General features: G+C 44.0%; 1 protein-coding gene across 1 annotated transcript in view; it reads right to left on the bottom strand.

The window, feature by feature from the left end:
• gpr142 (G protein-coupled receptor 142) overlaps positions 1 to 25108 on the bottom strand; it is a 54279-nt gene extending 29171 nt beyond the window's left edge. The window contains 1 exon segment of the mRNA XM_038990891.1: positions 25095 to 25108. Within this exon segment, the coding sequence (XP_038846819.1) occupies positions 25095 to 25108 (14 nt within the window).
• Between the last annotated feature and the right edge of the window lie 923 nt (positions 25109 to 26031).

Genomic DNA, 26031 nt, shown 5'->3' with positions numbered 1-26031 from the left:
CCCTCAGTCCGGAGCTGCCCCTCAGTCCGGAGCTGCCCCTCAGTCCAGTGGGGCCCTTCAAGAGGGTCGCCGCTCAAAGGACGCCAATAAAGTGGACTAAGACTATGGTGGAGTGGGGTCCACGTCCAGTGCCAGAGCCGCCACCGCGGACAGATGCCCACCCAGACCCTCCCCTATAGGTTCAGGTTTTGCCGCCGGAGTCCGCACCTTGGGGGGGAGGGGGGGGGGGGGGGGGTACTGTCACGCCCTGACCATAGTTTGCTTTGTATGTTTATATGTTTTGTTTGGTCAGGGTGTGATCTGAGTGGGCATTCTATGTTGTATGTCTAGTTTGTCTGTTTCTGTGTTTGGCCTGATATGGTTCTCAATCAGAGGCAGGTGTTAGTCGTTGTCTCTGATTGGGAACCATATTTAGGTAGCCTGTTTTGTCATTGTGGGTGGTGGGTGATTGTCTATGTTAGTTGCTTGTGGCTGCACTTGTTGATCTATAGCGTCACGTTTGTGTTGTTGTTTTGTATTAGTTTGGTTAGTGTGTTCTTCGTTAATAAATAGAAGAATGAATTCACATCACGCTGCGCCTTGGTCCTCCTCTCTTCCACATTACGACGAACGTGACAGTGATTGTGCGTGTGAATTACATTTCCATTGCATTACATTAGCACTAATACAAGACATTTTAATAAAACAATTATAACAATAATTATCTGTTCCTCATTGCTCTGTAGGGTATTGGTATTGGGAACTTGAGTAAGCATCGGGGATTCAGTTTATACTCAAAATCAAGGTTTCAAATAAAGCAACAGTTTGAATAACTAGATCTTCTAGCTGGAGCCAAGTATGGAATATTACAAATAGTTATGAAAATAGTTTTTGTTTTCAAGCATAAGAGGTTGCAGAAGAGGTCACCAACACTTTCTTTGCAGAGGAGGTCACCAATGTGCTCAACTGTACATTTGTCCCATTATGGCTGTCCTGCGGTGTCACGTAGGACTGCAGATATGAGTCGTGGCGGTGAGATGGGGGTGAGAGGGACTTCGAGGGGGTCAGAGATATGGGGATCACCAGACCAATGTATTTTACTGGTGATTTGCCCCATTATGGCTCTCCTGTGGTTTCAGGTAGGACTGCAGATCAAAGAAGACAGCAAGGAGGGCTAGGTGGGGGGTCGGAGATAGATGGGGATCGTCAGAGCGGAGCGAGGGTCTCCTCACTGTATGTACTATATGTTTACCATCCTACCGCCCCGCATATTGCACCACAGGCTTAGTCAAGTAGATAATGAACCCCAGAGCCATTGATCGTGCACAGGCATAATTCTATTTCAATCAGGCAGAGCCGATGGCCCGGGGCTGGGTGGTACGTGGGAGGAAGAATATGCGTTAGGGGGGTCTTGACACAAACACAAGAAGAGTGGATGCGAGATCTGCTGATTCTGAACGTACAGTTTTATGATACCTACTAATCTCTCTGCAAATATGCCCCATCACCGTCTAGTTTCAATCTACTCAGTCACTGCCTGCTACCTCCAACAGCTACAGAGGCCTCACTGCAGGGGTTGACGTCATTCGTTAAGAAGGAATGGTTTGTGTGTGTGTATGTGTTTTCAAGAAAGAATGAATCAGACAGAAATTAATCAGAGTTCTGTCCTTTCAAAGTCATAATATTTTATATTTTTCACAGGGGTTACATTTAACAAACCTGTTTTATGACACCATCTCCTCACACTTACAGCAAGCCGTCTATGTCCCAAATGGCACCCTATTCCATACATAGTGCACTGCTATTGACCAGAACCCAATGGGCCCTAGTCAAAAGTAGTGGGTTTTATAGATAATAGAGTGCTATTTGGGACACAACATGTCTCTCTCTCTCTCTGCCTCTAATGGTCAGATGTAAACCTGAGAGGAACCTGGCCTGTACTCTGTATTTTTCCATCTTTCGGTTATCCTGGATCCGAAGCCCTGCTGATATCTTGCACAGTCGGTTACACACACGCACACATACACTCTCACACACACATACATACGCTCCAACTCCCACTTTTTTGTTTTTTTCCCATGGTTAAACAATTATTGCATTTGATATCTTGGCGGATCCCCCACAAAAAAAATCGAACAATGCTGTGTGTAGTTTCTGTAATCACTGCTACAGCCATTTGTCGGCACTCCTTTAAGAGTAATAGTGTGCAATAGTTCAGTCCCCATTATTCCTTTTTACCATCGGCAACATGTTCTGCAAAAACACACTCCCCGATCACACATTCTAAGCAAGCTAGAATGACTTCTGGGGTGGGCTATCAGCTGATCATCCCAATGCAGAAATCAGGTGTTCTGCTGCTGACAAATAGTCAAACTGCAATTACCCCCTTTCCTGTCCCTGACCCATTATATAACTGGCTAAATGTCAAACATGCATGAAGTAAAGACAAGATTGAGAGCTCAGTTGAACTGTATGCACACAGAAATTATGTGGTTGAATTGTTGATGATCCCTTGTGTCCACATTATAACAGCCTTAGTCCATTATGGGGCTCTATAAGCATGGATATTATTTTGTTGTGGATGAATGCTCTACTAAAAAAAAGGCATGTATGAAAGGGACTTACTATGTCATGGAATGAATAATTTAGAATGCTCAGTTTAATTTATTTAATATGTAAGGCTATGAAGGATATTTTCCAGAAATAACACTTTGCTACTTGGCTCTCTCTTTTAAGTTGTTTCCCATATACATGTAGGTCAGCGTTATCTCTGACTTCCAATATCAGATTGGTTTTCTATCAGTTAATGTCATCTTTACATTTCTTTGATGTTGCCCTGAGGGACAAGCAGCTTTTTATTACTCACTCAAGTGGATGATGTTAGAATGTCCGCCTTCCCGCATGAAAAAGTACTCCTTAATCACTACTCATCACTACTACACAAGATCTACACAAAACCTAGTGGGTTTACTACTTGATTGATATTGATTGATTATATACAGTGACTTCAGAAATTATTCACACCCAATGACTTTTTCCACATTTGCTTTAGCCTGAATTTAAAATGGATTAGATTGATATTTTTTTGGCCTACACACAATAGCTCATAATGTCAAAGTGGAAATGTTTACAAATTAATAAAAAATGAAAAGCTGAAATGTCTTGAGTCAATAAGTATTCAACCCCTTTGTTATGGAAAGCCTAAATAAGTTCCAGAGTAGAAATGTGCTTAACAAATCACGTAATAAGTTGCATGGACTCACTCTGTGTGTAGTATTAGTGTTTAACATTATTTTTTTATGACTATCTCATCTCTGTACCCCACACATACAAATATCTGTAAGGTCCCGCAGTCGAGCAGTGAATTTCAAACACAGATTCAACCACAAAGACCAGGGAGGTATTCCAATGCTTTGCAAAGAAGGGCCCCTATTGGTAAATGGGTAAACAAATAAAAAAAGCAGACATTGAATATCCCTTTGAACCTGGTGAAATTTTTATTACACTTTGTATGGTGTATCAATACACCCAGTCACTACAAAGAAACAGGCATCCTTCCTAACTCAGTTGCCGGAGAGAAAGGAAACCACTCAGGGATTTCACCATGAGGCCAATGGTGACTTTAAAACAGTTACAGAGTTGAATAGCTGTGATAGGAGAAAACTGAGAATGGATCAACAACACTGTAGTTACTCCACAATACTAACCTAATTGACAGAGTGAAAAGAAGGAAGCCTGTACAGAATAAAATTATTCCAAAACATGTGTCCTGTTTGCAACAAAGCACTAAAGCAATACTGCAAAGAATGTGGCAAAGCAAATAACTTTTTGTCCTGAATACTAAGTGTTATGTCTGTGGCAAATCCAATACATCACATTACAGAGCACCACTCTACATATTTTCATGCATAGTTGTGGCTGCATCATGTTACGGGAATGCTTGTAATTGTTCAGGATTGAGAAGTTTTTCAGGATGAAAAATAAACAGAATGGAGCTAAGCACAGGTAAAATCATTGGCCGAGTTCCAGTTTTGACTTAAATCTACTTGAAAATCTATGGCAAGACCTAAAAATGGTTGTATAGCAATGATCAACAACCAATTTGACAGAGCTTCAACATTTTTGGAAAGAATAATGTGCAAATGTTGCACAAACCAGGTGTAGAAAGCCCTTACACTATGCCCAAACCGGATGCGTGCGTGCATCCGCTTGCGCCATCGTGCGCGCAAATTGATTTTGTCCCCCTACACCAAAAGCGATCACGACACGCAGGTTGAAATATCTAAACAAACTCTGAACCAATTCTATTAATTTGGGGACAGGTCAAAAAGCAATAAACATTTATGGCAATTGAGCTAGCTTGCAGTTGCTAGCTAATTTGTCCTATTTAGATAGATTGTCACGATCGTCTTCCTGAGAGAGAGAGGACCAAGGCGCAGCGCGTGAAAAATACATCTTCTTTTATGAAGGAAAAAACAACCACTTACAAAATGAACAAAACAAACGATCGTGAAGCTAAACAGAACTAAGTGCACACATGCAACATAGAACATAGACAACTACCCACAAAAGCCTACTGCCTATGGCTGCCTTAAATATGGCTCCCAATCAGAGACAATGAATGACAGCTGTCTCTGATTGAGAACCAATCTAGGCAGCCATAGACATAACTAGACAACTACACTCTACTCTGCCCCATACACATACAACACCCCTAGACACTACAAAACACATACATTCCCCATGTCACACCCTGACCTAACTAAAAAACATAAAGAAAACAAAGAATACTAAGGCCAGGGCGTGACAGTACCCCCCCCCCCTCAAAGGTGCGGACTCCGACCGCACAACCTGAAATAGAAAGGGGAGGGTCCGGGGTGGGCCCCATCATGGCGGCGGCTCGGGTGCGGGACGTGGCCACCACTCCACCATTGTCAATACCCGCTTTGGTAGCTTCCTCCAAATGGCCACCCTCCAAATTAACCCCACCGGACTAAGGGGCAGCACCGGACTGAGGGGCAGCACCGGAATGAGGGGCAGCTCCGGACTGAGGGGCAGCTCCGGACTGAGGGGCGGATCCTGGCTGGCTGGCGGATCCTGGCTGGCTGGCTCTGGCGGATCCTGGCTGGCTGGCTCTGGCGGATCCTGGCTGGCTGGCTCTAGCGGATCCTGGCTGGCTGGCTCTGGCGGATCCTGGCTGGCTGGCTGGTCATGGCTGGATGACGGCTCTGGCTGGTCATGGCTCGCTGACGGCTCTGGCTGGTCATGGCTCGCTGACGGCTCTGGCTGGTCATGGCTCGCTGACGGCTCTGGCTGGTCATGGCTCGCTGACGGCTCTGGCTGGTCATGGCTCGCTGACGGCTCTGGCTGGTCATGGCTCGCTGACGGCTCTGGCTGGTCATGGCTCGCTGACGGCTCTGGCTGATCCTGTCTGGCGGAAAGCTCTGGCTGCTCCTGTCTGGCGGAAAGCTCTGGCTGCTCCTGTCTGGCGGAAAGCTCTGGCTGCTCCTGTCTGGCGGAAGGCTCTGGCTGCTCCTGTCTGGCGGAAGGCTCTGGCTGCTCCTGTCTGGCGGAAGGCTCTAGCGGCTCCTGTCTGGCGGAAGGCTCTAGCGGCTCCTGGCAGACGGGCGGCTCTGAAGGCTCATGGCAGACGGGCGGCTTTGCAGGTTCATGGCAGACGGGCGGCTTTGAAGGCTCAGTACAGACGGGCAGTTCATGCGGCGCTTGGCAGACGGACAGTTCAGACGGCGTTGGGCAGACGGGCAGTTCAGGCGCCGTTGGGCAGACGGGCAGTTCAGGCGCCGTTGGGCAGACGGGCAGTTCAGGCGCCGTTGGGCAGACGGGCAGTTCAGGCCGGCTGAGACGCACTGTAGGCCTGGTGCGTGGTGCCGGAACTGGAGGTACCGGGCTAAGGACACGCACCTTCAGGCTAGTGCGGGGAACAACAACAGGGCACACTGGACTCTCAAGGCATACTATAGGCCTGGTGCGTGGTACCGGCACTGGTGTTACCGGGCTAAGGACACGCACCTTCAGGCTAGTGCGGGGAACAACAACAGGGCACACTGGACTCTCAAGGCGTACTATAGGCCTGGTGCGTGGTACCGGCACTGGTGTTACCGGGCTGAGGGCACGCACATCAGGGCGAGTACGGGGAGAAGGAACAGTGCGTACAGGGCTCTGGATACGCACAGGAGGCTTGGTGCGTGGTGTAGGCACTGGTGGTACTGGGCTGTAGACACGCACCATAGGGCTAGTGCGTGGAGGAGGAACAGGGCTCTGGAGACGCACTGGAAGCCTGGTGCGTGGTGTAGGCACTGGTGGTACTGGGCTGGAGCGGGGAGGTGGCGCCGGAAATACCGGACCGTGCAGGGTACTGGCTCCCTTGAGCACTGAGCCTGCCCAACCTTACCTGGTTGTATGCTCCCCGTCGCCCGACCAGTGCGGGGAGGTGGAATAACCCGCACCGGGCTATGTAGGCGAACCGGGGACACCATGCGTAAGGCTGGTGCCATGTAAACCGGCCCGAGGAGACGCACTGGTGGCCAGATGTGTAGAGCCGGCTTCATGGCACTTGGCTCAATGCTCAATCTAGCCCGGCCGATACGTGGAGCTGGAATGTACCGAACCGGGCTATGCACTCGTACAGGAGACACCATGCGCTCTACTGCGTAACACGGTGTCTGCCCGTACTCTCGCTCTCCACGGTAAGTACAGGGAGTAGGCGCAGGTCTCCTACCTGACTTCGCCACTCTCCCTTTAAGCCCCCCCCCAATAAATTTTTGGGGTTTACTCACAGGCTTCCTTGCTAGTCCCGTACCCTCATAACTCCGGTTCCTCTCTCCGGTTGCCTCTGCTCTCCTAATCGCCTCCAGCTGTTCCCATGGGAGGCGATCTCTTCCAGCTCGGATCTCCTCCCATGTGTAGCAACCCTTGCCGTCCAAAACATCCTCCCATGTCCACGAGTCCTGGTTTCTTTGCAGCTGTTGTTGGTTCCTCTCACGCTGCTTGATCCATGGTTGGTGGGTAGTTCTGTCACGATCGTCTTCCTGAGAGAGAGAGGACCAAGGCGCAGCGCGTGAAAAATACATCTTCTTTAATGAAGGAAAAAACAACCACTTACAAAATGAACAAAACAAACGATCGTGAAGCTAAACAGAACTAAGTGCACACATGCAACATAGAACATAGACATAGACAACTACCCACAAAAGCCTACTGCCTATGGCTGCCTTAAATATGGCTCCCAATCAGAGACAATGAATGACAGCTGTCTCTGATTGAGAACCAATCTAGGCAGCCATAGACATAACTAGACAACTACACTCTACTCTGCCCCATACACATACAACACCCCTAGACACTACAAAACACATACATTCCCCATGTCACACCCTGACCTAACTAAAAAACATAAAGAAAACAAAGAATACTAAGGCCAGGGCGTGACATAGATAGCTTGCTGTTGCTAGCTAATTTGTACTGGGATACTGGGATATACACATTGAGCTGTTATTTTACCTGAAATGCACAAGGTCCTCTTCTCCGACATTTAATCCACACATAAAACGGTCAACCGAATCGTTTCTACTCATCTCTCCTCCTTCCAGACTTTTTCTTCTTTGGACTTTATATGGTGATTGGCAACTAACTTTCATAATAAGGTGTATTACCATAACCGACCTCAGTTCATCTTTCAATCACCCATGTGGGTGATGGCACGTGGGTATATGCTTCTAAAAGCCAATGCTGAGATGGGAGAGGCAGGACTTGCAGCGCATTCTGCGACACAAATATAATAAACTTCTATTTTAGCACCTGGCAATGCAGAGGCTCGTTGGCGCGCGCGAGCAGTGTGGGTGCAATGCCTGAATAACATGCATGTGTAAATTTATTTTGCAATGCTTATGCACGCGATGCGACTGGTGTGGTCAGCATGTTGTGTTACTGCCTGAATTTAAAATGGATTTAAAAATATATATTCTCACCCATATACACACAATTATGGGGTATTGTGTGTATATGGGTGATAATACAAAAACAAATAAATATATTGAATTCAGGCTGTAACACAACAAAATGAATGCACTGTACATGTATCTGTAACATGGTATACTATATTAAAGGATGGAAACAAGTACTTACCTACACACATACATCGGTATGGTACTCCTGAAGAGCTCTCCCAACGTAGAGTCTTATTCTGGCAGCCCCAGCCAATTCCACGGTCCCCAATCCAAGCAGACGTGATTGGTGGTGGTGCATTTGGCATTGCCTCCACAGGAAAGAAAACTGCAACCATCCTTGCATTCACCCTTGCTACACACTCTGCAAACAATGTGACTTGTGTGCATCCGTCACTACGACTGGGTAGAGTAGATTACTTAAAAGGCTGCTCTGTGCAATTAAAAGTCACACTGGTCGTGGCATCTTTAACGATCCATCCATTTGAGCAGGATGCTGTGCAGATTGTTGCTCCCCCCTCAGACTTGCATCCCATAATCCCTGCCCCAATAATGAGTGCAGTGTAACACACAGGCAAATGACTCCACTTTCCTTTAGAGCAGATGTCAGTCTTTGGATAAGGCTGGTAGCCATCTGCACATTTGAGTTGTACCTGCTGCTGGTCAGTGATGTGGTAAGGCTTCTCGCAGTAATTATTAGACAGTTTGTCAAACATGAGTGGGCCACAACCATTTTTGTTCTACAACATCCACTGTGAGGAAATGTACGCTTTGAATGTTTTACTGTTCTTTCTTTTACCAGTGTTCACCAGATACAATAATCAGGATGAGATGCCTTCCTTCTCTAGGGCAAATATGTAGTGTACAAAATAATCTAACCGGTCCCTATATAATTTAGAGCACCCATTTGTTTTCTTGTTTCTGCAGCAGCAGTGTCGTCTGAACAGTGTCTAGTGAGTTACCTTTATCACTGAACCCTGTCCCTTTCATCATGTGATCGAATTGACTCAGCATGAAATATAATGTTTTGCCATTTTGAAATGTGGTTCCAACTTCAGATAAGTTTTTTATATATACACTGCTCAAAAAAATAAAGGGAACACTTAAACAACACAATGTAACTCCAAGTCAATCACACTTCTGTGAAATCAAACTGTCCACTTAGGAAGAAACACTGATTGACAATACATTTCACATGCTGTTGTGCAAATGGAATAGATAAAAGGTGGAAATTATAGGCAATTAGCAAGACACCCCCAATAAAGGAGTGATTCTGCAGGTGGTGACCACAGACCACTTCTCAGTTCCTATGCTTCCTGGCTGATGTTTTGGTCACTTTTGAATGCTGGCGGTGCTCTCACTCTAGTGGTAGCATGAGACGGAGTCTACAACCCACACAAGTGGCTCAGGTAGTGCAGCTCACCCAGGATGGCACATCAATGCGAGCTGTGGCAAGAAGGTTTGCTGTGTCTGTCAGCGTAGTGTCCAGAGCATGGAGGCACTACCAGGAGACAGGCCAGTACATCAGGAGACGTGGAGGAGGCCGTAGGAGGGCAACAACCCAGCAGCAGGACCGCTACCTCCGCCTTTGAGCAGGAGGAGCACTGCCAGAGCCCTGCAAAATGACCTCCAGCAGGCCACAAATGTGCATGTGTCTGCTCAAACGGTCAGAAACAGACTCCATGAGGGTGGTATGAGGGCCCGACGTCCACAGGTGGGGGTTGTGCTTACAGCCCAACACCGTGCAGGACGTTTGGCATTTGCCAGAGAACACCAAGATTGGCAAATTCGCCACTGGCGCCCTGTGCTCTTCACAGATGAAAGCAGGTTCACACTGAGCACATGAGCACATGTGACAGACGTGACGGAGTCTGGAGACGCCGTGGTGAACGTTCTGCTGCCTGCAACATCCTCCAGCATGACCGGTTTGGCGGTGGGTCAGTCATGGTGTGGGGTGGCATTTCTTTGTGGGGCCGCACAGCCCTCCATGTGCTCGCCAGAGGTAGCCTGACTGCCATTAGGTACCGAGATGAGATCCTCAGAGCCCTTGTGAGACCATATGCTGACACATGCACATTTGTGGCCTGCTGGAGGTCATTTTGCAGGGCTCTGGCAGTGCTCCTCCTGCTCAAAGGCGGAGGTAGCGGTCCTGCTGCTGGGTTGTTGCCCTCCTACGGCCTCCTCCACGTCTCCTGATGTACTGGCCTGTCTCCTGGTAGTGCCTCCATGCTCTGGACACTACGCTGACAGACACAGCAAACCTTCTTGCCACAGCTCGCATTGATGTGCCATCCTGGATGAGCTGCACTACCTGAGCCACTTGTGTGGGTTGTAGACTCCGTCTCATGCTACCACTAGAGTGAGAGCACCGCCAGCATTCAAAAGTGACCAAAACATCAGCCAGGAAGCATAGGAACTGAGAAGTGGTCTGTGGTCACCACCTGCAGAATCACTCCTTTATTGGGGGTGTCTTGCTAATTGCCTATAATTTCCACCTTTTGTCTATTCCATTTGCACAACAGCATGTGAAATTTATTGTCAATCAGTGTTGCTTTTTAAGTGGACAGTTTGATTTCACAGAAGTGTGATTGACTTGGAGTTACATTGTGTTGTTTAAGTGTTCCCTTTATTTTTTTGAGCAGTGTATATATTTTATTTCACCTTTATTTAACCAGGTAGGCCAGTTGAGAACAAGTTCTCATTTACAACTGCGACCTGGCCAAGATAAAGCAAAACAGTGCGACAAAACACAGAGCTACACATAAACAAACGTATAGTCAATTGTTTACAATATAAAAAGCTATGTACATTGTGTGCAAATGTAGAAGAGTAGGGAGGTAAGGAAATAAATAGGCCATAGAGGCGAAATAATTACAATTTAGCATTAACACTGGAGTGATAGATGTGCAGATGATGATGTGCAAGTAGAGATACTGGGGTGCAAAAGAGCAAGAGGGTAGTAATAATATGGAGATGAGGTAGTTGGGTGTGCTATTTACAGATTGGCTGTGTACAGGTACAGTGATCAGTAAGCTGCTCTGAGAGCTGATGCTTAAAATTAGAGAAGTATAAGAGACATAAGACTCCAGCTTCAGAGATGTTTTGCTATTCGTTCCAGTCATTGGCAGCAGAGAACTGGAAGGAAAGGCGGCCAACGGAAGTGTTGGCTTTGGGGATGACCAGTGCAATATACCTGCTGGAGCGCGCTTCACAAAATAGATGGCATCATGAGGCAGGAAAATGATGTGGATATATTGAAGCAACATCTCAAGACTTCAGTCAGGAAGTTAAAGCTTGGTCGCAAATGGGTCTTCCAAATGGACAATGACTCCAAGCATACTTCCAAAGGTGGCAAAATGGCTCAAGGACAACAAAGTCAAGGTATTGGAGTGGCCATCACAAAGCCCTGACCTCAATCCTATAGAAAATGTGTGGGCAGAACTGAAAAAGCGTGTCTGAGCAAGGAGGCCTACAAACCTGACTCCGTTACACCAGCTCTGTCAGGAGGAATGGGCCAAAATTCACCCAACTTATTGTGGGAAGCTTGTTGAAGGCTACCCGAATTGTTTGACCCAAGTTAAACAATTTAAAGGCAATGCTACCAAATACTAATTGAGTGTATGTACACTTCTGACCCACTGGGAATGTGATGAAATAAATAAAAGCTGAAAAAAATAATTCTCTCTACTATTATTCTGACATTTCACATTCTTATAATAAAGTGGTGATCCTAACTGACCTAAGACAGGGAATTCTTACTAGGATTAAATTTCAGGAATTGTGAAAAACTGAGTTTAAATGTATTTGGCTAAGGTGTATGTAAACTGACTTCAACTGTAGGTCTAACAGTTTGGGCCTAGAATGTCTCCCCCTTTGAAGAGGGGGATGACCGCGGCAGCTTTCCATTCTTTGGGGATCTCAGACGATACGAAAGAGAGGTTGAATAGGCTAGTAATAGGGGTTGCAATAATTTAGGCGGATAATTTTAGAAACAGAGGGTCCAGATTGTCTAGCCCAGCTGATTTGTAGGATCCAGATTTTGCAGCTCTTTCAGAACATCAGCTGTCTGGACTTGGGGAAGGAGAAGCGGGGGGGAAGGGGGGGGGGGCTCGGGCAAGTTGCTGCAGGGGGTGCTGAGATAAGTAATGGCTTTGGGCCATTGTTTAATTTTCTACTTGTAGCCCTGTCCTGCAGTTAAATGACCTAATCACCCTCTAGTGGAATGTTAATTTCTTTCAATATTTTGAAAAACCTGCCGAAAATCTGGTGTTTCTATGTGAAACGATGTTGTGATATTTCAGTCTGTGATGTATATAAAGTGTAATATTGGGATGCAAATTCAAAATGTTATGCATTTCAACTCTATATCTGACATGGCACAGGTGTTTTCTTTTTTAAGCCCATAACCATGTGTGTGAAGTGTATACTTTTGTTTCAAAGTAGATTTGTTTAAGACTACCAAGAAACACTGTGTGGCCCTGATTTAGCCCACTGCAGTAGAAGGTAAAGTACAAACTTTTTACATAGTGGAATTTCTGTATGACATCATTGTACTTTACATATATTATAGTCCAGCCAATATCATTGCAGATTAACCTTTGCCCTTGTATAGTCTTGCAGGTCCTTGATTCTCTAATAGATAATGGTCATATCTGGTACGGGCATAAAGACAATTCTATCGAGTTGGGCTTCTAAAGCTGCATAGTCAATCAGATCTTCAACACTTTTCGTGCATGTTGGACCATGGAACATTCTGGGCCATTGACAGTTTGAGTTGCTTGTGGCATTTCGCTGTAGAGCAAGACAGTCACATGTCTACTATCCATTACAGAGAGTTCCTCTACGAAGCACGCAGTAGCTGTTTGAGTGAAACTTGTTTTAGAAACAGTTTGGATGAATTCTATATGTTTCTTAAATTTGAGCACTAAAAACGTTTTCCAAACCACCTTTTCTGATTTTGATCAGAAATTGATTTGTATACCTATTACCATTGTTTCTTTTTTAATATTGTTTGTTTTATTTCCATTCGAATTCCCTCATATCAATCAAATCAAATTGTATTGGTCACATGCTTCGTAAACAACAATGCAGAGAGAAACATGGAAAAAGAAAACAATTATAACACAAGGAATAAATACACAATGAGTTACGATAACATGGCTATATACACTGGGTACCAGTACTGAGTTGAGGTGCAGAGGTACGAGGCAATTTAGGTAGATATGTACATATAGGTAGGGTTAAAGGGACTTGGCAACAGGATAGATAATGAACAGTAGCAGCAGTGTATGTGATGAGTCAAAAAAGTTAGTGCAAAAGGGGTCAATTCAGATAGTCCGTTTAGCTATTTTGTTAACTATTTAGCAGTATTATGGCTTGGGGTAGAAGCTGTTCAGGGTCCTGTTGGTTCCAAACTTGGTGCAACGGTACTGCTTGTTGTACGGTAGCAGAGAGAACAGTCTATGACTTGGGTGGCTGGAGTCTTTGACAATTTTTAGGGCCTTCCTCTGACACCATCTGGTATAGAGGTCCTGGATGGCAGGGAGCTCAGCCCCAGTGATGTACTGGGCCGTATGCACTACACTCTGTAGCGCCTTGCGGTCGAATGCCAAACATTTGCCATACCAAGCGATGATGCAGCCAGTCAAGATGCTCTCAATGTTGCAGCTGTATAATTATTTGAGGATTTGAGGGCCCATGCCACATCGTTTTAGACTCCTGAGGGGGAAGAGGTGTTGTCGTGTCGTGTCTTCTTCACACCTGTGTTGGTGTGGGTGGACCATGTTAACTCCTTAGTGATGTGGACACCAAGGAACTTGAAGCTCTCGACACGCTCCACTACAGCCCCGTCGATCTGGATGGGGGCATTCTCAGCCCTCCGTTTCCTGTAGTCCACGATCAGCTCCTTTGTCTTGCTTAAGTTGAGGGAGAGGTTGTTGTCCTGGCAACACACTAACCTCTTCCCTGTAGGCTGTCTTATCTTCGTCGGTCATCAGTCCTACCACCGTGGTGTCGTCAGCAAACTTAATGATGGTGTTGGAGTCATGCGCGGATACCCAGTCGTGGGTGAACAGGGAGTACCTTTTCAACCTGATCTGAGGTCAGATCAACTTTGGAGAAGCTGCAGTACAGGAGAAGAGAACAGAGATTAAGGTTTTTCCGGGTACCCATGACTGTTTTTCTAGAAGAAATAACAACACAACAAGCATTAACTGAAGGGAATATACTAGACCAAGATGTGCTGTTTTGCTAACTCTGTCACATTTATGTATATTGGTATGAACACTGAAATGTTGATTACTAAGCACTGTCCCTGTCAAATAAATCAAAATGTGTGTCTCTGCTAATTGGTAAAGGTGCGGTCATATTATCGTCAATAATAACAATAAAAAATAATACTATTCATAATAAGGGCTGTATTCAATCTGTATCGCTGAAATCTATCTACCTTGTACAGTGCATTCGGGAAGTATTGAGACCCCTCCACTTTTTCCACATTTTGTTACGTTACAGCCTTCTTGGAAAATGTATTAAATGTTTTCCCCCCCTCATCAATCTACACACAATACCTCATAATGACAACGCAAAAACTGTTAACATTTTTTTTTGCAAATGTATTAAGAAATAAAAACAGAAATTTCACATTTACACAACTATTCAGACCCTTTACTAAGTACTTTGTTGAAGCACCTTTGGCAGTGATTACAGCCTCGAGTCTTCTTGGGTATGACACACCTGTATTTGGGGAGTTTCTCCAATTTCATCTCTGCAGATTCTCTCAAGCTCTGTCAGGTTCTGCTCTGTCAAGCTCTGCTCTGGCTGGGGCAATCAAGGACTTGTCTCGAAGCCACTCCTGCGTTGTCTTGGCTATGTGCTTAGGGTCGTTGTCCTGTTGGAAGGTGAACCTTCGCCCCAGTCTGAGGTCCTGAGCGCTCTGGAGCAAATATCTCTCTATTCTTTCCTCATTCATATTTCCCTCGATCCTGAATAGTCTCATAGTCCCTACTGCTGAAAAATATCCCCACAGTATGATGCTGCCACCACCATGCCTCACCGTAGGGATGACATTGGCCAGGTGATGAGCAGTGCCTGGTTTCCTCCAGACATGACTTTTGGCATTGAGGCCAAAGAGTTCATTTTGGTCTCATCAGACCAGAGAATCTTGTTTCTCATGGTCTGAGAGTCCTTTAGGTGCCTTTTGGCAAACTCCAAGTGGGCTGTCATGTGCCTTTTACTGAGGAGTGGTTCCGTCTGGCCACTCTACCATAAAGGCCTGATTGGTGGAGTGCTGCAGAGATGGTTGCCCTCTGGAATGTTCTCCCATCTCCCCAGAGATCTTCTGGAGTTCTGTCAGAGGGACCATCGGCTTCTTGGTCACCTCCCTGACCAAGGCCCTTCTCCCCAGATTGCTCAGTTTGGTTACAAACTTCTTCCATTTAAAGATTATGGAATTCACTCTGTTCTTCGGGACCTTCAATGCTGCAGAAAGTTTTCAAGATGGAAAACTCCAAGATGGTGTAGCAGTGAAGACGTGTTTTTGTTCGTCCTCTCGTGTACTTTCTTATTTTTCTTATTTTTTGTATATATTTCAATTTTATTTTCACTCTTTTCCATTTTCAATTCGATTATACCTTCCGGTAACCTGCCTCACCCAATGTGATACGGAATCTCTATTATTTTAAATTTTAGAACACATTTTAGAACACATTCAAGAACCACCAGAAGCTAACAAGCTAATTAGCTACAAGCTATTTAGTCATTGTTAGCCACTGCTAGCGGCTTTAACCTTCTGCACAGATACCAGCCCTGTTTTTAGCCTGGATAATACTCACCAGTCTACCAGTATTGGACTGTCTCTCCACTACAACGGCGGATTCCTGCCGTAATCCCTGGACCACTACTTCTGATCTTCACAGCTAGCTAGCACCCACCGTGGCACCCAGTACCCGAAGACATCCCTGAGGCCCACCTCCCGGCCTACTCAGCTGCTCACCCGGACTCACCGCTGCTACCGAGTGGCTATAGTGGCTAACGCCCCTGCCACGAAGCTAGCACCAGTTAGCCGTGAGCCAGGCGCATCTCCCGGCTAGCAAACTAAATTCTACAATACCTCTTTCGCCATCTGGCTTGGATCCTCTGTCGACACGGCGCCCCGCCGCACCACCTCGACTGGTCTGCCGACGAATACTCCATCCGCTGTGCCTTCAACCGGCCTCCGTCGGAGCAGACGCTCCTACTAGCCCCGGGCTACTAACTTTAAACGCCGTGTTGCCCGCGTGCTAGCGTAGTGGTGACTACTTTCTCGGCTTCCCTGTTTCATCTACTGCTGCCCCCTGGACACTATGATCACTTGGCTACTTAGTGACACCTGTCACGGTGAGAGAAGATATTGAATACAATGAAATCACGTTTAACCTCACAGAAGCCAACAACGAATATGTAGCAGCCAAAATGAACATCAACCATCGCACCAAACTAGTGGCTGCATCAGTCTACTGCCTACCTGAAACAGACCCAAACTGACAAACCCACCCTGATCATGGGAGATTTTAATGCAAAACACACATATTTGAACTGTAATACCACCAACCACTCCAGGAAAGTCAGCGTCCTCAACAATGATGAACCCACCCACATCCACATCAATAACTCCTCCAACGACATCCTTAACCTCATCCTCTGTTCTCCCAACATGGCCTGAAAATTCCTCAACTTCTCTGTCAGCCACAATGTATGGCAGGCACTTTGTGTTTTTGATTTAACCAACCTGGAAGACCATGTGTGTTGATCACCTAGTTGGGACAAAACCCTGCAGTACCTGCAGCACCTGCAGAACTCCAGAAACAGGGTTGCCTACCCGTGATGTAGGGAGTGACCACCTCGCCATTCTCGCCTCCTTCTCCTTGCAGGTCCTTCAGGTTAACCCAAAAAAGATACATGATTATTAAAAGGTTGACTGGGAACAATTCAGAGAATGTGTGTTAAGGAAAACACATAACATCACAGACGCCCCAGAGGACCACCAGGATCAGCTGGCAGATAGATTGGGGAAGAGACTCACCCAGGCCAGAGAGGATACAATACCACTCACCACCACCAAGCCACCATCACAACAGCTTCCACACCTCATTAAACTCATGAAAGAGAAATGTAAACTAAGGAGAGAATTCATTAAAACAAGATCACCTCACCCTAAAACAGAAGTCAACTGGCTCCAGAACCACATCAAACACCAGCTCACTCTGCACAAGCAGAAGTAATGGTCCACATTCTACTATCAACTGGACAAAGACTCCAACCCCCCCCCCCCCCCCGCACTTTTTGGCAAAAAATAAAAAAGACTCAATACAAATGAGGTCCACAACACAACACCAGTCCTAGTCCAAAACTGCTAGCTCCTGGAGAAAAATCTAGAAAAAAGTACAAGCCTTCCGCAACTACCTACGACAAGTAAATGTATGCCCAGAAGATCCAAATGGTATTGAAAGTGTGCCAAAGCTGCTTCAGGTCTGTCTTCAAGTACTCCTCCCCAGCCTGGATAACCGAATCAACACAACAGAAACACAAGCTACAAATAATCCAGAACACAGCAATACGGGTGGCCTATCACCTCCGTAGATGCATACCTGTCACCTACCTTCACTAAATCTCCGGTCTGAAAACAATCAACGAGTGCCTGGACCTGTTGGGATAGAAATACATCCACAAAGCAATCAATGAAGAAAACAATAGAAAAAGCAATACTACAAAGACACCCCTCTCTCCACCATACTGAACACCGCCTAACTCTCACCCTACTCCTTACTCTAAACCGGGTCTGTATCCAAACCCCAACCCTACCCTTCCCCAAATGCAACCTCAAGACAAGACACTGAACAGTTCCTAACCTACAACTGAACCCACTGGGTTTTGGTCAATAAAAGTATTAGAATTTTTAATTTTAAAAATTATTATTTGATATTTTATTACCTTTTACTTTATGCTACTCCAACCCTTGTATGTATCTCTCTTACTATATTTTGTACTTGTTACTATTAACTACCAATGAGCTTTCCTTACCTCTTCGAATGCCCTGCCCACTTCCCTTTTCTCCCACCCTCCGCAACGGCGACCAATCAAGCCAGAAGAAATGGGTATAAAAAAGAGCAGATGCTCTGTGCTATTCAAGACCAAGACTACTACTAGCCCACTACTAGCTGTCATACATATGTAGGTACATGTTTCTTGTTCATGTTTGACTGGCTTTGCAGTCTACATGAGGGAGGAGGGATGCGAAAGCAACAGTAAGTGCATTCAACCAAGAAAGGTGAATCGACCAAATAGCACATCATCGCAAAAAAACGTAGGGATGGATCAAAATGTACATAATGGGTACCTGGAGGAAAATGGAGGAGGGTCACACTTTTTCAATTTCAGTCAAGGGGAGGGTTTAGTATTTTTTTAAACCTAGTCCAGGGGAGGGTCATGTCATTTGTAGTTGATGACATTCTATATTTCTCAGTGTTTTAGAATTAGGTACTTATTAGGCTATATATCGATGTATACCCAATGCAGCTCCTAATCTCTGATTCTCCACTGGGCGCACAATATCAAGTGGTTACTTTGTGTGGCTTCAATCAAATGATCCATAGCCTATAGGCTACAAAGTTCATGCTCGGAGAAGCACAGAGCAAAGTTATATTTCTAACGTAGCTGCTGGGATGGTGTAAAGAAAACTAGGCTGAATTACACACGGCAATGGATATTCCAACCCTGAGCATCGGCCTGCTCTGCTCTTGCTGATCAATAACTGTTTTGTGTGCTGTCTAACCAATGGCTGTGCTGTTTAGGCCTACATTGGCAGGCCTACGGAATCAAAGGCTTCTTCTGATTTTTTTAATGTTGATTAGGCCTAGTCCAAAAAAACGTTATTGCGTGCGGACTAGCCTATAACCTATGTTCTGTTCAGTTTCAGAAGGAGAGCACAAAGATGAGAAGGAGGACCGAGGTCAACTTTGATATCTTGCTACTACTATAATTTATTTTATTAATAAAAATATGTTTCTTACCCATGATGTATGCCTATTTATCAGAGTTATTGACCTCACAATAAGCCAGATTCAAATAACTTACATTGTGATGCTGAAACTTTAAGCAGCAGCTGCGGTACAATCAATCGGAAATGCACAGCTGAAAGTAGGCAAATTCGAGTAGCCATAATTTCAACCGTCTTCATTTTAATTAGACTTTACTAACAACAAGAGGGCTTTGTGTTGGAGCCTATTTCTTCCTAGTTTAGAAATAAGAGGTAGACCTACCTGTTTGACAGACGAAATTAGGCTATAAGCTGCTATATCCATAGATTTGTCGGTCAATTCCTCTACCCACCATGCACTCTTAAGCCTACCTTCATGTCAGTGAAGGGCTGTTAAGTTAAAACCAAGACTGAATTGAGGGGTTATGATAGGCTTACTTTTTTATTAAACCCAAAATATAAGCTTATATTACTCCAATGTCTGCAAATAATTGAATTGTAAACAGTGTATTCATGGGTTGCAAGTTGCGTCTTAATGTTATGAAGATTCTCTTGAGAACTGGTGACCTCTATACCAGCCAGTGTCTGAGGGAGGCCCGGGAAGATTGTCAAAGACCCCAGCCACCCACGCCATAGACTTTCACTCTGTTACTGCACAGCAAGCGGTACTGGAGCGCAATGTCTGGGACCAAAAGGCTCCTGAACAGTTTCTACCCCGAAGCCATAAGACTGCTGAACAGTTCATCAAATCGCCACCCGGACTATTTGCATTGACCCTTTATTTGTACTTACTCTCTTGCCCTGACTATATGCACACTCACTGGACTGTACCCACACACTCACACTCACACACACACACACACACACACACACACACACACACACACACACACACACACACACACACACACACACACACACACACGCACACACACACACACACACACACACACACTACATATGCCCACACACATAACACACACACTACATATGCCCACACACATAAAACACACACACATGCATATTGACACATACGTGCACACACACACACACAGACACACACTTTTACAGTCTTCATGTATGCTGCTGCTACTATGTTATTTATCTATCCTGATTGCTTAGTCACGTCTACCTCTACCTACATGCTCATATTAGCTCAACTACCTCGTACCCCTATGGTTGAGACCTTTTTAGAACGTTCACAATAATGGCACAACCGTGTAACGGAGGTGCAACCAATGAATAGACTCAAAACATGGTTCTAACCAGAGCCATCTAAATAGTCTACATACACCTTGATCAGTTCACATTTTGATGCCTTGAAATTAAATGTAGAAAGGGATTAATTTGAATTTTCTCCCTACAAATCTACACAACCTGCTCCACATTTTCAAAGTGAACAAAAAATGATAGGACATTTTCCAAATTAACACAAAATAATGAATGTGTATGTTTTCACATCCCAGAGTTAACACTTAGTGGAAGCATCTTTGGCAGCTATTACAGCGGTGAATCATTTCGAATAAGATTCAATACTTGAAAATACAATATATATAGACATCTTGGTTTTAATATTCTTTCACTTTGAAATGTGGAGTAGGTTGTGTAGATTTAATCCCTTTTTTAGATATAATTTAAGGCAGCATAATGAGAACACAATGGGTGTAATGAGTGCAATGGTTGTGTAGACTTTCACTAGGCACTGTATATGGCTCTGGTTAAAACTATTATTTCAATCTCATGGATAGTCAGTCCATAGATCTGTCTATAAATGTGTATGGTTACGTCTCTACAGCCCCATCCCTCAGATGTTTACCAAAACAAATGTCTTTAGTGTAGCTTTAAGGAAAATGTCAAGTAAAAACTATAAGAGAGTACATTATATAAAACAATGCCTGATGGTTTCTAAGACTGAAGCCTTTGTTTTGCCATCAAATGGTTTTGTTTTTTAAATGTTGTATGTTCATTCATTGTCTAGCTTTCATTTCAGTGATTGTTAGCAAGCTAATGAATGCTGTTACCATTGTCATTTCTACGTAGGTTATATCTGGTTTTAATAACTCAAGGAGTATTTTTTTCAAAACCCCCCAAATGTTTGTTTTTTTAACCTACTGTAGATAACATAGGGGCCATTTTAAATCGTTTCGCTGGCCGGGCCTTGAGGTTGACACGTGACATTACATCTTCTCTGAAACTGCATTTCTGTGTCTGCTGTATTCGGTTAGTCAATCCAAGCCAAATACAGCGGACACAATAAATCTAGGCTTAGGTTTCGGTGTAGGATGCCTTCATAATCAGAGTGATGAATAAGAATTTGTTCTTAACATTGTAAATAAGAATTTTTCTTAACGGACTTGCCTAATTAAATAAAGGTTAAATAAAAATTAAAAAATTAAAAAATCAGGGCCTGTTTGTTGAGCCTTTGTTGTATGGTGACAAGTTATTACATAATCGTAGAGGTTGGGGAATAAGTAGACTTTGCTCTGCTAGTTGTAGAGATGTCGAGAGACATCTGTCGAGAGAAACTGGGGAATAAGTAGTATGTGTCAACAGTGTGCACAACTGGTTAACTGAAGTCAGGTGCAGGAGAGCAGAGATGAGTGAACAGGCACACTTTATTTGGCAGAAGGAAAACAGTCAGACGCAACTGCGTAACGACACTGCGTAACGACACAAAGGCAAAAGCGAATAGCGCACTCGTCACACAAATAATGTACAGCATACAATACCACGGGTTCCAAACAAGACCCGGCGAAAAACTAGCATGAAGCGTCACACATGACACGTAACGAACAATTACACACACAGACATGGGGGAACAGAGGAATATATACACGTAGAGTGATGAGGGGATGTAAAACAGGTGTGCGGAAAAACAAGACAAAACAAAAGGAAAATGAAAGGTGGAGCAGCGATGGCTAGAAGACCAGTGACATCGACCGCCGAGCGCCGCCTGAACAAAGAGAGGAGCCGACTTCGGCGGGAGTCGTGACCGTATGGGAGGACATGAATATGTAAACTTGATGTCCTGCTGGAAAATGTCCTGGAAAAGGTTAAATGGATAGTTCACCCAAATTACAAAAGTACATATTAGTTTCCTTACCCTGTAAGCAGTCTATGGACAAGCTATGCCAGCAATACATGCTTTGGTTAAGTTCCCCTGGCACTATTTACAAGTGCTTACATGTTTGGGAACAGTGCCAACCACTGCCAGGGAAACTTAACCAAAGCATGGATTGCTGTCATACCTTATCCATAGACTGCTTACAGGGTAAGTAAACTAATGTGCAATTTTGTCATTTGTGGGAACTATCCCTTTAAGACGAGCTTTATCTCCTAATACCTGAGTTATTTTCTGTTTGTTCCTAGCTAAGGCCTATCTGAGTGATAATGCAGTAACGCGACATCCCAAATGGCACCCTATCCCCTATATAGTGCACTACTTTTGACCAGAGGCCTGCTGTCATACCTTGTCCAAGGAATAGGGGGCCAATTGAGATGCAGCCTTAGAGTTTACAGTGCTGGTTCCTGCATGTTATCAGACTCATACCACTGCAATGACACTCCTCTTGGCTGACACGTCCCATAAAAATGTACTCACAGATACCTTGATGGTGTCCCAAATGCCTTACCTATATAGTGCACTACCTTTGACCAGGGCTCTATATAGGGATAAGGTAGCCTAGCAGTTAAAAGAAACATCGCTGGTTTGAATCCCAGAGCCAACTAGGTGGAAAATCTTTCTATGTGCCCTTGAGCAAGGCACTTAACTCTAATTGCACTGGTAAGAGTGTCTGCTAAAATGTATTTCCTTTTGGGCAGGGTTGTGACGACATCAGTATCACGATACACAGTGGTATCATGGCAAGGAAACAAAACATGAAGTATTTTTTAATTCTTTAGGAAAACAGCCCTAATGTTGTAAACAAACATCATTATGTTGTCATCCAGAGGCTTAAAAAAAAAAACTTATATCACATAATATTTTACATGGAAAATCAAATATCGCGATACTGGTATTATCAAAACCCTACTTTTGGGACGGATTTCTTGTCTTCAGTGGGTTTTGAGGGTAAATAATTAATTGTCACAGAAGTGCTTTCTCTGGCTGATAGGGAGCCATTAGGTGGAATGAGCTGATTTGCTGTGCGAATGAATTCATCTGTTAACTTACAATGTGTACATACACTAATGTGATTGGTTACATAAGAACATCTTACAGTACACAGAATTAATTTAGTATTTAGTTCATTAACACGGATTGAGTTAGCAGGGGTTTAAAAAGGACAAAACAAGCAATCAGACACACACACACACACACACACACACACACACACACACACACACACACACACACACACACACACACACACACACACACACACACACACACACACACACACACACACACAAACTCAAACAGTCAAGACAAGATACAGAGGATTACTTTATCATCAGGGCGAAGGGAAGGGATCTCTTTATCTAGTGAGGACTCACAGATGGACATCATTATCTTCAGACTGTTTCCATGACGAACGCAAGGACTAATGTTGATTGATGCCAAGAGTTAGATAGCACAGAGGCTATGAGGCTGTGACTCCTTTCGATCATACAGACCAGCAGACGGTTTGTGTTTGACGTGAAGTGAGCCTACCCTCTTGTGGCAATAGGATGCTAGTGTTGATGATTGGCCAGATTTAAGACTCCTGTGCAAAATGTATAATCAAAACCAATGGGTTTATTGTGTATTTTCTGTTAAACAAGTTCTGGCACAAAAATGTGTATCTGAACACACATTAGGAAAGAGAGGGGATAAAATAGGAGAGGGAAAAAAGAGGAGAGCTGTCTCTGAGATCCATCCCAGAGTACTTCTTGCCCACATGGTTAAAGTCCATGCACTCTCTGCCGACCAGGAATTTGTTCTTTGGGATCCCAGCCAGACAATGTTGCCCCCTCTCCTCTCTGCTCTCCTAAAAGCCTAATTAAAAACCCAAAAGACAATGTGACTTCCTGCTTGGATGGTTATTGACTTTGACAGGTTCATCATACGTAATCAATAATCACCCCAGGACAGCCAGAATAGACTAAGGTCAACATTGATATGATACTGGACCACTGACTGCTACTGCTGCTGCTTCCGCAGCCAGCCATTGATTATATTCTGCTGGACTATCATGTTAAAGTTTGGTTCTTTGTGGGATCTTGGGGTAAATTAAAGCCAGTGCATGTTTAACCGGCAGAAGATGAATGGTGGCAATGTACATTTTTATGCCTTTCCCTAACCCTATATATTGTCTGTATATTTCCTTTGTCTATCTTCGATTATGTGTTATGTATGCACAGAGCCGCAACCAAAATTTTAATGGGGAAAGTAAAGTCATTATCTTATCTTATCTTTACCTTAACCTTACTCTTTCCTAAACCTAACATTAATCCATTTTATTCCTTAGGGGAGAGTGGGGTAAGTTGAGCCATTTTTAAAATTCAGTATCACTCCGTCAAGGGAAATATAGTATTCTTTCTAACAAAGATATCTACATTCAGCGTGTTGTGTATCCCTGGAAATAATCAGCATTCATGTAAACATAACCGTTTTGAAAACATAGCTTGTCCATAAAAAGTGGTCTCGTGGCACAACTTACCCTGCGTATGTGGTAAGTTGAGCCGCGGGACAAGCTAAATTAACCTGCCTGCCTACACATTTCTGTACAGAATTAAATATTACCACTACAATTTTAAAACAATGTCTATCTCTACTTCCCAAACACTTAATTCAACACATTCACAATTGAATGTTGTCTTGTAATTATGTTCAGCCTCTTTTAACACAGGCTTAACACCTAACAAACACTTTTAACATAGGCCAGGCCCTGTTGTTACCTCATATTGGGGTGGCAGGTAGCCTAGTGGTTAGAGCGTTGGACTAGTAACCAAAAGGTTGCAAGATTGAATCCCTGAGCTGACAAGGTAAAAATCTGTTGTTCTGCCCCTGAACAAGGCAGTTAACCCACTGTTCCTAGGCCATCATTGAAAATAAGAATTTGTTCTTAACTGACCTGCATAGTTAAATATATATATATTTTTAATATTCCAGTGATAATGCCTTGGAAGAAAAAACATATATTTGCTCAACTTACCCCAAGGCCAACATTTTGACTATATTAGCTCAGGATGCACTTTTATACTATGTTTAGGACCTCATATTGAAGCTTATGGAGACCCCAACTTATGTATAGAAAAATTGTAAAATTATCTACTTTGGTTTAGATACAAGCATCATGAAACCTCTAACACAATGAATTAATTTGACTTGCTGAAAATCTGTTTTTTGTTCCTAACTTGTTTAACAATTTTTCCATTTGGTTGGTTCCTTCACAAACTCCATGAAATGATAACCTCTTCTTAAATATTTGGTCAAATTATTAATTTGGTGTATATACTCCTAGAAACAAGGGTAGCTCAACTTACCCGTTTGGCTCAATGTACCCCACTCTCCCCTATGCCTAAACTTAAATTATCATTCTTTAGTGGGATCATAAGATCTGTGTTTTGTCTGTGTATAGGTCACATTCCAAAAGATGTTTGCTCGACACAAACAGATGGAACGATTGACCATTGATTGTCTCATTTATTGTCTCTCTAATTAATTAAACGTGATCTGGCCTGAAGCTTTAGATACATGATTGGCTTGGGTCGCTGTGTCACGCATAGGGACTGAGCTCGCTGGTAACACTGACACACAAACACATATACAATGAAATGTGCAGACTAACACTACCAAACCTAGTCAATACGTTCTATGGCCTCAATTGTCCCATTTGTATAGTAACCTGATGATGCCAGCATACTAGCTATGATTAAATAATTGAATGAGATATACTGTACATTATTTAGAAAATGTGGATATTTTGGTTGTCTCAGAGCAGGCCACACGCACTAACACACACGTACTAACAAACACGCACTATCAAACACGCACTAACACACTCAGGCACATAGATTTGTTTCGTACACCACAGCATGACATGTTACCATCAATTGATGCAGTAGTTTCTTTGCCAGTGAAGAATCTCT

The sequence above is a fragment of the Salvelinus namaycush genome, chromosome 4 (genome assembly GCF_016432855.1).
Source record: "Salvelinus namaycush isolate Seneca chromosome 4, SaNama_1.0, whole genome shotgun sequence".
Classification (NCBI taxonomy): domain Eukaryota; kingdom Metazoa; phylum Chordata; class Actinopteri; order Salmoniformes; family Salmonidae; genus Salvelinus; species Salvelinus namaycush.
This window is presented reverse-complemented; position numbering and strand designations above follow the sequence as displayed.